The 15,776-nt window shown below is 42.3% G+C and overlaps 2 protein-coding genes across 4 annotated transcripts in view; one reads left to right on the top strand and one right to left on the bottom strand.

The window, feature by feature from the left end:
- Nucleotides 1-12,027, bottom strand: part of LOC144891490 (uncharacterized) — a 14,819-nt gene extending 2,792 nt beyond the window's left edge. The window contains exons 1-2 of the mRNA XM_078775112.1: nucleotides 11,874-12,027; nucleotides 3,876-5,378 (exon numbers count right to left, since the gene is read on the bottom strand). Of these exons, the coding sequence (XP_078631238.1) occupies nucleotides 3,876-5,378; nucleotides 11,874-11,913 (1,543 nt within the window). The 5' untranslated portion in view covers nucleotides 11,914-12,027. The remainder of the gene's footprint in view (nucleotides 1-3,875; nucleotides 5,379-11,873) is intronic.
- FGD5 (FYVE, RhoGEF and PH domain containing 5) overlaps nucleotides 1-15,776 on the top strand; it is a 204,236-nt gene that overhangs the window by 71,331 nt on the left and 117,129 nt on the right. The gene's annotated exons all lie outside the window — the stretch shown is intronic.

Raw genomic sequence — 15,776 nt, 5'->3', positions numbered from 1 at the left:
CCTGACTATATGTGGGATTCAGAAGGTGGAACAGAGTCCTCTCAGATCTCGAAGGATATCCACCTCTGTTTCAGTAAGAGGTCATGATTCATGGACCAGTTTATGAAGTTTACTTGCTCTCAAAGTTTTGTTCCGAGGGCTCTTTTGCAGATCGTCCCCGAGCCCTGGACAGCGTCGAACTGCATTTTGTTCATCGTAATATTCCCAGGGATGGATTTTAAGATCCCTGTAAGGTTCTTTTTATCATTGCCGTTGCTCCAATAATCACTGGTACAATTTTGATGCTCTTGAGCTTCCAGGATCTTTTCACTCCATTTTTGAGGTCTTGGTATTTGGTCATTTTCTTGAGTTCTTTGTTGTTTAGGCCAAAATCGTTGGGTACTGACATCTCAATTAGCAATGCCATATTTTCTTTTTTGTACCTCCGTAGAATATGCGGTCACAATGCTTTGTTTTCTATGTTCACATTCGATGGGATCATCAGGTCGTACGTGAGAATTACTTCCTTGTTTTCAGTGATTGTTTTTGGTTCATGTTTCCATGAGTTTTCTGTAACTGGGATATTGAGACCGTAGCAGATGTTCCAGTGGTTTACTCTACTCTACATACCTTGTTGTGCGTTTGAGCGTACAGCTGCTCTAATATGAAATTTTTACATCCCAATAGGATGTGACTCGTATTTTCTGTTTCTACCTTGCAGAACCTACACTTATCCGATTGACTCAGTCCCGCCATCTTCTTAAAGCTATTCGTGTCGTGTCCTTAGTCTTGGGCATTTATAATGATTTGCTCTCCTTTCCAGTTGAGCTAATCTGTTCTTAGCGATTCCAGTAATCCTTCTTTGTCTATTCCCAGGTTATCCAATGCTTTTTTTTTTATGCCTCCACCCACAATGTCGCCGGAGGCATTGTTTCCGGGTTGTCCGTCCGTCCGTCCATCCGGGCTAAACCTCGTTTTTCTCAGCAACCATATATTCGATTGAGACTAAACTTTCAGGGTAAGAATGACACCCATGCAGAATGTTTTTCTGATAATTGTGACGTCATAGGTCACGTGGTATGGCAGCCATCTTGGATTAAAAGCAAATAATTAAAAAACGATTTCTCAGAAACCGCTGAATGGAAAAATTTGAAACTTGGCACATTGTAAAGTACTCCCAATGGGGACCAAAAACATGATAATGATGACATCATAGGTGAAGTGGTATACCAGCCAAAAATGTTTTAATCGAATTCCTTATCCTAAAAATCTGAAATTGCATGCACATGATCTATGACCCATTTGTATCGAAATATTAAATTATGACATCATAAGTCACATGGTTTGACAGCCATTTTGGATTGAAAGAAAATATTAAATAATTATATCTCTGAAACCGCTCACCCTATCATTGCGAAATTTTACAAATATCATCTAAAAGCACTGTTGCATATAGTTTGAAAATGATGATGTCATAGGTTACGTGGTTTGGCAGCCATCTTGTATAGAAAAACGAACTTTATCCAATCAACACAAAACTTCACAAACGTGGTCCACTTCCCATACATATGCAGAGTGATGGCATCTACCCATTGTGGGACTATGCGTAGGTATATTGGCGACACAGTCGCATTGTTCTAGTTTTTTTTTATACCTTCCTGCTCTTTTATTGTTTTCCCAGTTGTTGGTGTTTTATATTTTTCTTTTGTCTTTTTTGCAATAGTTGGGGCTGTATGTTTTGCTGTTTCCGTTTCTTTTGTGACATCTTCCATTCGTACCTGTTTTTAGCATTTTTTGCTTGGTGAGTTAGGGATATCTTCTCTATCTAGGTTGTTGTCTTACAAATTTGATTCAGTAGTCTGTTGCACTTTTCACGTATTCAGCCAATCCTACAGTTGTCAATCTGTACACTTGGTTGAGCGCCTTTAGGCTGCTATACCTCCTTCTCATCTCGGCAAGTACATTCTCAGGATGCATTGATTTTTATAAAATATTTTGTGTATGGTGAGGAGTTTCCTTGTTTTGATATCCAGTTCATTGATTTCTGATTGTGGCCAGTTTACTATTCCACAGCTGTACTGGAATACTGGTATTGTGAGTAGGTTTATGGCTTTGATTTTGTTCGTTGGAGAAAGGAATGTATTCAGGATCAGCCTTGTTCTACGCATGTAATCTTTCGCAATTGTTTTGCGCATTTGTTTGTGACATTTTTGGTGGCCGTCTTCTACCCCGAAGTATTTGTAAGATGCTTTGATTTCTAGCTCCTTTAATGTTGTTTTTTGGTCGACTTTTATGTTGTCCTATTTTTTTAGAGTACCTTGTATGAATGTGCACTTGGCACACCTAGTTATCCAGGCCAAATTCCATTTGAATGTCGTCGGAATACTGTTTCACTAATTTGAGCTGTTCTGACAATTTTTCATCTGACAATCTCGAGTGAGATGTGCATGGAAGAAGTTTCGGGAACTGAGTGGCGTGCTGACGAGGAGGGGAGTGTCATTGAAGCTGAAGGGAAAGGTTAGGGTGCATCAAACGCCCCTATGTCAAGAAAACAATCTGTCCCCAATTTTATTTTGTTCCAGTCATAAAATAAAGTTCCTATGCAAAATTTGGTAAGGTTTTGATATCATCTTCTGGGTCCACCTCAGCAAATTAGATTTTGAGTCGGTAGTATCAGAGTCAGAAATTTGACACGCAGCTGTTTTGAGGCCCATAAATAAAAATGAAAGGATTGACCGATTGCTACATACAATAGCTCTTTGGAAAGGTATTATTGTGCTCTGTAGCAATATATAATCATCATAGGGATAGGGATATAATTCACTTATACACAAATAGTCAAAATCATGATTTTATTGGTATAATCATATGTATTATAGATACCAGAATGATATAATTTTTATTACAGTAGAATCATATATACACAATCTTAGCATTTATCATCTTAATACGAGTACATCTGACTATGGATGAACATGAAAATAGAAACAAAACAAAGATACTGTAGTTTTCATGGATATTTCTGACAGTTTAGTCTTGAGCTGCTCGCTTTCGAAGATTCGGTTGCTCCTTGCGGTTGTGCTCAACAACTTGTAGCACATTTTGGTAGTGGTCTTCACTTCTGGCTGCTGAAAGGAAGTCAGAGCTAAGCTTAACTCCCCTTTCTGCAGAGTCATTCACCACATTCAAGGCTTCAACATTAGTCCATGATGTCTGGTAGGCTGCAGAGTTAGTCCATTCTTGAACATCGGTAACTAGAAATGCCCAGTCAAGCTTCAGATGATGAAATAGGTACCATGAATCTGGTCCAACAAAATCAGCCAGAGTGGTCTTCTCAGTCAAGTCATCAGGAAATCTGGGCTTTCCAAACCCAGTACCAAACGGTCCTTGTGGGTTGGTTACTGGAAAATCTGGCTGAACCTCCAGAAGTCTGTCTGCCAGAGCACGGCGATGGTCATGAGGAACAACTGAGCTGAAGAGGGCAAGTGGAACCATCTCTTCTGTGAGGTACCAGAGATGTCGTTTGAAGGCTTTCAGGGCACTTCTTGAGATTCCAGCATTGACAGCTTCATACTGTTTCAGTTTGGAGATGAGCTGCAGGTCATTCCATGGGGCATCGGTGACAGAGGTACATGTCATCCACCAGGAGCTGTATACTAGAGTGACAAACGTGACAAATTCTCTGATCTTTGGCACTTGTTTTTCTGTGGTAATTGTACCTGCTGGAAGATCAGCGATTTGTTTTTCGAAGAGACATAATTTGATTGAGTAGAGGAGCTTCGCCATCCATCTGGCTTTATGCAGTGCACCAGGATGCCTGAAGGTTATTTGATGTTCAGCTACTTCACCATCAAGGAATACAGTACACAGATCAACAAATTCCAAATAATCATCACGTCTTAGAGATTGCTCGGTGTGACAGAGTCTGAGAACATTATTTTGCCAGTCACTTGTCAAACTTGTTGCTGCTTCATTTAGTTGAGATGGATCAAATCGTGAAAGTGGTTCATTGAATGTGTGTGGAAACATTTCAAAGTTCTTGCGAAACCTTGAGAAGAGGAAGATATCTGGTGACGTAGATGCTTCAACTTTAAGATCAGTAAAAATGTGCGTAAGAATGACTTCACCAATGTGGTGTCTGCAGCCTGACCACAGAAGAGCTTTGTTAAGCCGTTGTTGAATTGTTACACAAGCTGCACTGATGTGGCCGGTGTTAGATGCAGTTGTGTCAAATGTCAAGTTGACAACATTCTCTTGGCAGTTCCATGATTCAAGTAGGTTATTAGTCAGCTGAGCAATTATATCTCCAGATTTACGGTCTGTTCCAGGCTTGTAGGATGGAACATCCAGCAGCTTCATATCAGTTTGAGAACCCAAAAGCACAGCCAGGCGTTCTTCAAAAGTGTTTTGGTTAGTTAAGCATGGAAGCAGCTTTGAGTCCCAGTGCAACGTAGCAAGCTTCGGAGGTATCCATTTGTCCTTACAGGTAGTAGCAATATGCTGTCCAATTTTGCGTCTTGATTTATCTGCTGTAGCATATGATGTTGACACCTTCGCTACATCCCCTCCTGTTTCTTCAATAAGAGCTTCTGTGAAAGCAGCCTGTTGGGTTGGTGTCATCTTCATCCTTGTTGCCAGTGAAACAAGACTGGGCCTCTTCAGGATGTCATGTGGAATGAAAACTGATGTGCCAGGTCTAACTAAACGATGATGACTTCTTGAGGTTGTTGGTGTGCTTGTTGAAGGTCCAAGAGTTACTTCTTCATCACTGTCACTAATATTATACACAGTGGTTGTAGTATTTATGTTGAACTCCAGCTCCATACTTGCTCGCCTCTCTGATTCTTTTTCCTCGCGGTTCACTTTACGCTGCATCTTATCTGCCAACGGTTTATCTTGGCAGCCAAATGTTGCACAGCGATCTGTCTTCATAGATTCCAGGAATGCTAAGTCTTCAGGATTCTTGATGTGAGAACTAGCATCATTGGGCCACAAGGGAAATGTCTCCATAAATTTCATCTCCATTTGATTCACCTTTGTGATGCTTGCTGGAGTTGTTCTTCGGTTGATAGGGATTGATCTAAGCTTGGAATTATCATCTGCAAGTTTGATAATTTTCTCAATAGCCTTGAGTTCAGAGATGATAGGAATATTAGCCTTGCCATAAAATGGTGTCACTTTCTGCAGTACAAGTTTTGCTGATTCCCACCGAGAGCGTCGTTCAAGTTTGCCATCTTCCGTGTGCCACATGAAACAACGTAGTACTTGTAAACAAGTTGGAAGTCTGGTGCCATTGATCTGGGAATCTTGTTCAATTATGGCACTTCCAAGACCAAACACCTTGGTGGACTCTCTTGTTGCAACAGATGCTTTCTTTACTGTGCCATCCATTGTTTTATCTGAAAGAAAAAGGTAGTATTAGTAACAATAATGTCATTTCATAATTATGTACAACAAATAAATCAATTATCCAATTTTATTAGAGTATAGCCTAATAATTGTTTTAATCATCTTGTCTAGTTAAAAGATCTCTGTAAAGACAAGATGACTACAACATTCAGGATATTCTTTAATTTATATATTATATTTTAAAAATACTCTTCATTTAGCTTTATATCCATATTTTGAAAAAAATCATTATTTTGACTATTTGTATATAAATGAATTGTATCCCTATCCCTATGATGATGATATATTGCTACAGAGCACAATAATACCTTTACAAAGAGTAATTATATGTAGCAATCAGTCAATCCTTTCATTTTTATTTATGGGCCTCAAAACAGCTGCGTGTCAAATTTCCAACTCTGATACCACCGACTCAAAATATGAAATGGTGAGGTGGACCCAGAAGATGATGTCCAAACCTTACCAAATTTTGCATAGCAACTTTATTTTATGATTGGAACAAAATAAAATTTGGGACAGATCAATCCAACATCTTTTTAAAAATAGTTGGGCGTTTGATGCACCCTAGGAAAGGTGTATGCTGCATGTGTGAGAAGTGTTACGATTTATGGGAGTGAGACATGTAGAGCAGCAACGAAGGCTGAAAAGGGTGGGAATGCGAATGGTTCGGCGGATGTGCGGAGTATCGTTGAGAGAGAGGAAGACAAATGATGAATTGCGAAAGATGATGGGAATAGAGCCTGTGATTGATGCTGTGAAGAGGAACAGGTTGAGATGGTTTGGTCATGTGTTGAGGAAGGATGAAAGTGACTGGTTGAAAAGAGTGATGGAAATGAATGCAGAAGGAAGTAGAGAACGGGGAAGACCGAAAAAGACTTGGCTAAAGATGGTGGAAGAAGTAATGTGGGCAAGGGGGTTAACAAGGAGAGATGCAGAAAATAGGGCAAAATGGAGAAGATTGTCATGGGGACCGCAAGGCTAACCCCCGCTCTTGCAGGGAAAATGGCCTTAAAATGCATGTTGTTGTTGTTTGACAATTTTTCATCATTTGGTGCAAAGAGTTTTAAATCCTCCTTGGAAAGTAGATGTGTCACCTTTTTGTCTCTTGGGGCATTCTCTTATTTGATGTCAGGATATAGCCATGTCCTTGCTCATTAATGAAGTTGCTCAGTGGGTTCAGGGCCAGGCAAAACAAGAGGGTTGAAAGGCTGTCTCCCTGGAAGATCTTTCGACTTATGTTCACCCCTGGTATTTAAATCTTCCCTTCTGAGTGCTACAATATCAATGTTGTATTCCAAAGCTCCTTTGCTTTTTCAATCAGCTTCATTATTTGGAGGTTGATATTGTACAATTGCATGCATTTTATCATCCATGATGATCATCCATTTTATCGTCAACATTTTTTTTTTAGGCTCCTCTTGTTGAGCTTCGTATTTGAGACAGGTAGCACCTCCACTATCTATTGGCTTGGTGCAAATCCCTGTCCCCTTGTGAGTTTGTCAATCTTCTCACTAGAGGAGGTGCAGGTTTCATTCTTTGCAGCGAGCTTTCCACCTGCACGTTGCTGCCGCATAGACTGAGCATAAGGGGTCTGTGTCCCATAATTTGTTTTATTCTCCTTTATTTCTAACACACATTTTGTTTGTCGAAGAGTTTGTCAGTAACCATAGAGTGAAAATGAAAATTACAATGGTACATCACGATAATGAGAATGACAGTAATGATGAAAAAGAAAATGATAATGGTACATAATAGTAGTAATAATGGTCATGGTACATAATAATATTGATAATGAATGTCTGTGTCTATCCAGGCCATAACGTTTTTACCATTTGAGTTTTTGTCATGAAATTTTCAACAAACCTTTATTTAATATGAGAATATGGAGAACACTAATTAATAAATGGGTCAAAATTTCAAAGGGCAAAGTCACATTGAGTAGAATTAGGTCTTATTATCCCGTCTGAAGCGCATGAAGTGCGAGACGACCGTTTTCTTTTCATCGCTTCTTGTATCTTTATTTATTTACCATTGAGCTTCAGTGTGTCTGTCCAGGCCATAACATTTTTTTTTACCATTGGAGCTTTTGTCTTCAAATCTTCAACAAATCTTTATTATGAGAATATGGAGAACACAAATTAATAAAACGTACAATTTTTTTTAGCTGTTGTTTTCGTCAAGTTTAGTTCGTGTACAAAGTGAATGCAGACAGGCTTTGCATTTTGAGATAGTTATTTTTTACAACTTCAAAGCTCTTCATGTATTGTTTTTTTTAACAATAAGGTTTTATTTTGAGAACAATTACCTTTGCTTGAATACAACAACAGCAGGTGTACACATTCAGCAGCTCGGTATATAGTTATAGGTGCATATAGTAGCTCGAGGAACATCGTGGAGATTCCAATTCGGAGCACTTCCTGTGATAGTATTCAACATTCCCATTTTAACAGTAGCCTGGTGTTGGCTTAGCGGTTAGGGTGCCGGCGTGGGATCCTAGGATCCTGGGTTCGAATCCCGGTCCGGTCAATCGTTGAATTAACACCAGGTGGGTTGACTCAACCTGTCATCCTTCTGAGGTCGGCAAATTGAGTACCAGTTCACTGGTAATTCCATGTGTGTTGCTAGAGAGGGTCATTAACCAGTGTGGCAGCTACATTCAAGTGTAAGGTGTGCACAGGGGGAGCTGCAGATGGAGGAAATGTTGAGTTGGATCTTGGAGACGGTGTGAAGCTGGAAGGTGTGAAAACATTTTGCTACCTCGGAGACATGCTGAATGGAGAAGGTGGATCAGACTCGGCGACGGTTGCTGGAATGAGATGTGCATGGAGGAAGTTTCGGGAACTGAGTGGCGTGCTGACGAGGAGGGGGGTGTCGTTGAAGCTGAAGGGAAAGGTGTATGCTGCATGTGTGAGAAGTCTTATGATTTATGGGAGTGAGACATGGGTAATGAACGTAGAGCAGCAACGAAGGCTGGAAAGGGTGGAAATGCGAATGGTTCGGTGGATGTGTGGAGTATCATTGAGAGAGAGGAAGACAAAGTTGATGGGAATAGAGCCTGTGATGGATGCTCATGTCATGTGTTGAGGAAGGATGAAAGTGACTGGTTGAGAAGAGTTATGGAAATGAATGTAGAAGGAAGTAGAGGACGGGGAAGACCGATAAAGACTTGGCTAAAGGTGGTGGAAGAAGAAATTTAGGCAAGGGGGTTAAAACGGGGAGATGCAGAAAATAGGACAAAATGGAGAAGATTGTCATGGGGCCCGCAAGGCTAAACCCCACTCTAGCAGTGAAAATTGCCTTAAAATGCCTGTTGTTGTTGTTGTTGTTGTTGATGATGATTACAGAATGAAACACTAAATGAAACTGAGATTATGCAGTGGTTCCCCCATTCTTACCTGCAATCTTTATTACCCCCATTGACCCTTCTTAACCCAAACCTCTTGCAGGTTGCAGTGTTTCCATCTCTCTCTCCTCTTTTCACCAGGCATTCCATGGGGTGTTCCGCTAACCTACTCTCAGTTCATACCCTCCATCACCTTGCTCTTCCACGATGTTGGATTTTGTAGAGAGAAAAAACGCTCCTTTTTCGATATACAGGGTATCCACAAAGTCGCACATCATAGGCAAAACATTTATTTGTAACGTTAGCTGCATCAGTTGTTCGAAATGTGTCCCAGCAATCTCAAAACATGTTTGTAAATGGAAAAGCAGGTTTCTCTGAATGTTCTTCAACATATCCGAGCTAATGGTTGAATTAAATAATTTCATTCCCTATGATAAATAATCAATTAAATAATTCCCTATGATGCGTGACTTTGTGGACACACTGCAGATTTCGACCTCCTTAAGCTTTGATGGGTGGAAGGATAAATAGACGAATGACAGACAAAATAAACTCACGTGAGCAGACAAATAAATAATTGCATTAGAAGAAACATTCGAGAACTAATAAACATTCCCACGTTGTAATCTTAAAGAAAGGATAGCACATACTCCATGATGCTGCACCCTCCAGCTCATACATAACAACGTGTTGACTAAAACGCTGAACTTTGGTTACAACACACCTACCGCGATGGCGACACACAAGGTATACTATATACAAAGACAGGTTTCCTGCGTCGGTTTAATTTCTAATATTCAACATATCCCCCATCCCTACCCATGATCTTTTTACACCCATTAACCCTACCTAAAGCAACCCTAATAACTGCAGCTTCGGCCTACTGTGTGTGTTTCCTTTCTCCTCTCTCTGCTCTTCCTGTTTATTCTTTCCCTTGTTTCTTGTGTCCACCTGTGGCCCAACCGTCACTACATTGCTATTTTATCCTCTACCACCTGCACTCTTTCATGAGCCTCGATGGTGTTTACAACACAAAATGGAAAAAAAACAATCCGAGGTTTTATTAACCCGAGGAAAAGAATATGGCTCTCTAAGTATCTTGACAATTGATTCCAACAAGTTGTGGCCACACATCTTTGAATTCCTGTTAGTTTTCACCTGTTATGCAGTAGGTGTACTTCAAGGTAGCATCATGCATTCTCTACTTTTTCTAGCCTATGTTAATTAGTTCCCCATGCATAGAAACAATGATCTCTTTCAACTCTTTGTTGTAGTCGTAGAGATCAAGCTGCCTCTGCATAAATAAATTAATTGAAGATCTAGTTAAAAATAATCAGGAATCCACAGCCTTGGACATGTTTGTGAATATGATAAGAAACCAGAAACCACCATTTTGTTCTGCTTCTTTTTTTTTCTTCTTTTTTAAAATACAGAATCGAGGCTCGTGGAAGAGCTAACATTTATCACACAAACAAATCAAACAGACAAACAAACAAAGTATATAAAAAGGGGAGCGGTAGACAAGATGGGGAGAGAAGGGGAAGCACATAAACAACATTTGAGAGCAGGGACATCGGGAATGTGTGGGAGGGCGAGGGCTTGGGGGGAGGCGGCGTGGGAAGGGTGGGGGGGGGGGGGGGGGGGGAGAAGTATAAACACAAGGACACCAAGGACTTCCAGGAAAGAAGTTGGTATTTCAAAAAAGTGGATTTGGGGTGAAATTAGCGGGGGTAGAAAATATCAAGGTTTTGGATGGGGGAAGATAAGAGATGGTGGTGAACAGCTGTTTTAAAGACCTGGAGGGAGGAGTGGGATTGAAGAGAGTGAGGGAGTTTGTTCCAAAGGTGGGGGAAAAGAGGAATGAAGGAGTGAAGGTGAGCAGAGAGTCTTGATTTTGGCAGTTTAACAATAAGAGGGTTGCAGGCAGATCTTGTGCGACCTGTAGGAATATTTGGGGGACAGAGCCCAGAGAGAGCTGGAGGAGCAAGGCCGGAGAGGAGTCTTTAGAAGACAGAAAGACCACCAACCTGCCTGCGGTGAGTAAGTGAAAGGCCCTATTCTTTATTGTTCTTCTTCTTTAACAGTCATAATTATTTGTTGTGTGGTTGGATGAGGGAAGCTCGGCCCAAGTCTTTCAGGAATCAGCTAGCCATGTCTGACGTTCGACTAAGGTTAGGACAGCAATTTGTAAAGTTGTTCACAATAGCTCACCTACTCTTTGCTAAGGACACCGTGGGATCTTTAACATCCAACAACTAATGCCAGCAGATGGGACACCCAGTTTAACGTCCAGCGAAGGGATGGCGCATACAGTACTAGCTTATTGGAAACGGGGCACTGCGTCAGCGGCACTGGGCAGACACTGCATCACATCAGGGCGGACAACAGGGTGAACAGCTCCAGCACCAAGTGGAGATGGAGACGAAACCAGTGGGTGCTCAGAGGGGAGAGAGCAATGTGATGGAAGGAAGGCTCCAACCATCAGGCCCTCGCCAGCATGCTGGAAGTCGGCGTGACGTCACAGCTACGCACCGCGGCGCCGCCATCTTGGAATTGGGGAAAATATTGGGCGCCATTCGCACGTGTTTGTCACAGTTTGAAACCGCAAAATGCCGAAAAGCTGCTGTATTTTCGGCTGCACAGCCAACAAGCTGAAGAATCCAGAGCGGCAGTTTTATGTTATACCTCAGGACCCGGCGAGACACCAGAAATGGCTTTCTGCCATCAGTCGAGCCGTTTTACCACTTCACAATTTCCCCCAAACCAAGATGGCGGCGCGTTGCCCCGTGACGTCACTACGTATTCACACGCATGACCGACTTCAAGAATGGAATGTTTATATCCTCGGCCCCCACATTTTTCCAGGCGGAACGTCAATCGACTGAAGCCCCACCAGCTAACGAGTGCCCACGGTGCATGTGACGGGAGCATGAGGCCACCAATCAAGGCCCTGCATATGCACAGATCTCACAGCCAATCATGGTTTTGTATGGCAGACAGTCCCCACCCTTCTTCTCTGAACACACAGAAGCACCAAAATGTCTGACCTCGTTAACGTAGATCTTTGCATCCAATGTTATCCACACTTAGCTAGCCTCACCTGGTTGCAGATATGGGGAAACATGAAAATACAACATCTTACTTTCTCTAACCAGGTCTTTAAAACAGCTGTTCACCACCATCTCTTATCTTCCCCCATCCAAAACCTTGATCTTTTCTACCCCCGCTAATTTCACCCCAAATCCTACACTTTTTTTGAAATACCAACTTCTGTCCTGGAAGTCCTTGGTCTCCTTGTGTTTTATACCTCTCCCCCCGCCCCCTTCCCACGCCTCCTCCCCCCAGGCCCTCTCCCTCCCACGCTTCACCCTGCTCTCAGGTGTTGTGTTTGTGTGCTTCCCCTCCTCTCCCCATCTTGTCTTCCGCTCCCTCTTTTTGTATGTTTTGTTTGTCTGGTTGATTTGTTTGTGGAATAAATGTTAGCTCTTTCACGAGCCTCGATTCAGTATACAAAAAACCCCAAACCCCCCCCCCCTCCCCCAAAAACACTATTTTGGATAGCGCTGTCACCCTGAGCAATGCAGCAATGGACATTTTGGCCCGAAACATATGCACCGAGTGCACTCGCAAACGAATCCTAAAATGTCCATGAATCACTGCTCACCTCCACTCATTTGTTCTTGTTTTTCTCACCTGTGGAATCAACTTTCACATTCTCTTCAATCCATTTAAAAACCATGATCTTTTCTACCCCCATTAACCTCTCCACCTCTCAGCCTACCTAAGATTTTTCCCTCCTGAGAGTTTCCTTCTGTATCTGTCTTATCTACGCCATGTATCCTCCACTACCCATGTTTCCTCCCCATTTCCCTTATTCGTCCAAGTCGGCCTCTATTTTCTCCAACTCTGCTGTTGGTGTTTCCCCACTTTCTTTATTGGACACCGCTCCCTTCCTATGCCATCTCCAGGCGCTGCCTAACGTCATTACCGGGCACCGAAGGGGGCCCGGAAATGACGCACGCTGAAAGGGAGTACTCAATTTTCACTCCGGTTGTTTGTTTGTTTGTTCGTTTGTTTGTTTGTTTTATTGTTTGTTGTACACCGCTCCTTTCCTATGCCATCTCCAGGTATTGCATAACGTCATTGCTGGGCACCGAAATGGGGCTCAGCAATGACGCACGCTGAAAGGGAGTACTCAGTTTTCACTCCGGTTGTTTGTTTGTTTTCTTGTTTGTCCGGGCGATATCTCAGCCATCATTTGAGGAAGGAAGCTTGAATTTGGGCACAATAGTAAGTACTTTGTCAAAAACGGTATTTTTGTTTTTTGATTAATCAATTAATTGATCAATTACTAATTTATTATCGATTAATTAAGTACGTATTTCTTTCCTTTCTCATCTGGGCATTATCTCAGGCACCTTTTGAGCTAGGAAGCTGATATTTGGACATGACAATGACCAAGTGATTTGGCTGTAAAGGCTATTTCTGATTTATTGATTCATCAATTAATCGATTAATTATTTATTGATTAATAATTTTTATTTTTTATTTTTTATTAATGAATTATTTCATTAAATTTCTAAAAGTTACATTTTCGGATGAAGCACCGGTGGTTTAGTTATGCTATTAGCCAATTGATTAAGACAATATTTTATGATCTTTTATTGATTTTAATTATGTAATTAATCAATCATTTATTGGACATCTCTCCCTCCCAATACAGTCTCTATGAGCTGCACGGCGGTATTGCCGGGCACCAGAGGCGCCCCAGCAATGCCGCGCTGGAGGATATTTAATTATTTGGCATGGGGGCGGTGTACTTTGAATGTATCTGTACTTGTTGTTCCTTTTATTCTGTTGCGTCCTCATCCATTCAATGTTCTTGCTCTTCCATGAGCCTTGACTTTGTTTTATACACATGGTGGTAAGCCTGGTTTTAGGCTTAACGGTTAAGGGGGCTGGCTTGAGATCTTAGGGTCCCGAGTTTGAGCTCCTGTCATGCTGTTGAATTAACGTCAGGTGGGTTGACTCAGCTTGTCATCCTTCCGAGGTCGGCAAAATGGGTATTGGGGGCATTGCAGCAGTGGCACAGTCACGCCCCTTGAAAATGATGCTGCCAAGCAGCCACAGGCTGCATACAAACCACACATAGTGGTTAGGACCTTAAATCAGTAACTGCCCAATACCCAATAAAAGGACATGTCTGCCCAATACTCATTCACAAGGGTTTATTTTAATAAGAAAGGGGTATCATTAATTCTACAACTTCTTGAGTATCCCCAGAGGTCTTCTTTTGGATATGTGATGTTGGCTTAACGACGGGATAACGACGGGAAACAACGCTCCTTTCCAACGTCTGATGAACGTTGGTCCAATGTTGGGCCAACACTTCATTCCAACGTCTCTCTAACGTCGGTACAACGTTGGGCCAACACTTCATTCCAACGTCTCTTTAATGTTGGTCCAATCTAACGAGGTCCAACGTTGGGCCAACACTTCATTCCAACGTCTCTCTAATGTCGGTCCAACGTTGGGCCAACACTTCATTCAACGTCTCTCTAATGTCGGTCCAATGTTGGGCCAACACTTCATTCCAACGTCTCTCTAACGTCGGTACAACGTTGGGCCAACACTTCATTCCAACGTCTCTGTTTGTCCAACGCTGGGCCAACACTTCATTCCAACGTCTCTCTAATGTCGGTCCAACGTTGGGCCAACACTTCATTCCAACGTCTCTCGAATGTCGGTCCAACGTTGGGCCAACACTTCATTCAACGTCTCTCTAATGTCGGTCCAATGTTGGGCCAACACTTCATTCCAACGTCTCTCTAACGTCGGTACAACGTTGGGCCAACACTTCATTCCAACGTCTCTGTTTGTCCAACGCTGGGCCAACACTTCATTCCAACGTCTCTCTAATGTTTGTCCAACGCTGGGACAACACTTCATTCCAACGTCTCTCAATGTTTGTCCAACGCTGGGCCAACACTTCATTCCAACGTCTCTCAATGTTTGTCCAACGTTGGGCCAAGACTTCATTCCAACGTCTCTCTAACGTCGGTGAAACGTTGGGGAAACACTTCATTTTAACGTCTCTCTAACGTCGGTCCAACGTTGGGCCAACACTTCATTCCAACGTCTCTAATGTTTGTCCAACGCTGGGCCAACACTTCATTCCAACGTCTCTCAATGTTTGTCCAACGCTGGGCTAACACTTCATTCCAACGTCTCTCAATGTTTGTCCAACGCTGGGCCAACACTTCATTCCAACGTCTCTCAATGTTTGTCCAACGCTGGGCCAACACTTCATTCCAACGTCTCTCAATGTTTGTCCAACGCTGGGCCAACACTTCATTCCAACGTCTCTCAATGTTTGTCCAACGCTGGGCCAACACTTCATTCCAACGTCTCTCAATGTTTGTCCAACGCTGGGCCAACACTTCATTCCAACGTCTCTCAATGTTTGTCCAACGTTGGGCCAACACTTCATTCCAACGTCTCTGTTTGTCCAACGCTGGGCCAACACTTCATTCCAACGTCTCTCTAATGTCGGTCCAACGTTGGGCCAACACTTCATTCCAACGTCTCTCAATGTTTGTCCAACGCTGGGCCAACACTTCATTCTAACGTCTCTCTAACGTCGGTCCAACGCTGGGCCAGCGCTCCCTTCCAACGTCGACCCACCGTTGGCTCGCTGGGACAAAATTATATTGGCCAAGCGATGTTCTTTGACGTTGGCCCAACGTCGTTGTGTTCGCTGGGTTATCTCGGGAAACATTAGAACCGCATTAATAGTCCTTTCGTCGAAAAAAATTAATTGCTTGAACAATTTATACACCTTTGTGAGGGAGTAATATAACATGTGAAAGCAATGAAGACATACCACGAGGTACAAAGAGTAAAGAGTGAAATTGATGTCTTGACCACAAGAATGCGGATTCAATAAAATTGCATTTCAGCTATCACTATACTTTACTGCCATCATTACTATTATTTTCTCAGTTCAACCTGGAATAGCAATTAAATACTTGCATTGGAGACAGTG

The sequence above is a fragment of the Myxine glutinosa genome, chromosome 4 (assembly GCF_964187855.1).
Source record: "Myxine glutinosa chromosome 4, kmMyxGlut1.1, whole genome shotgun sequence".
Lineage (NCBI taxonomy): Eukaryota > Metazoa > Chordata > Myxini > Myxiniformes > Myxinidae > Myxine > Myxine glutinosa.
Note: the sequence above shows the minus strand (reverse complement) of the source record. Positions and strands in the feature narration are given on the sequence as shown.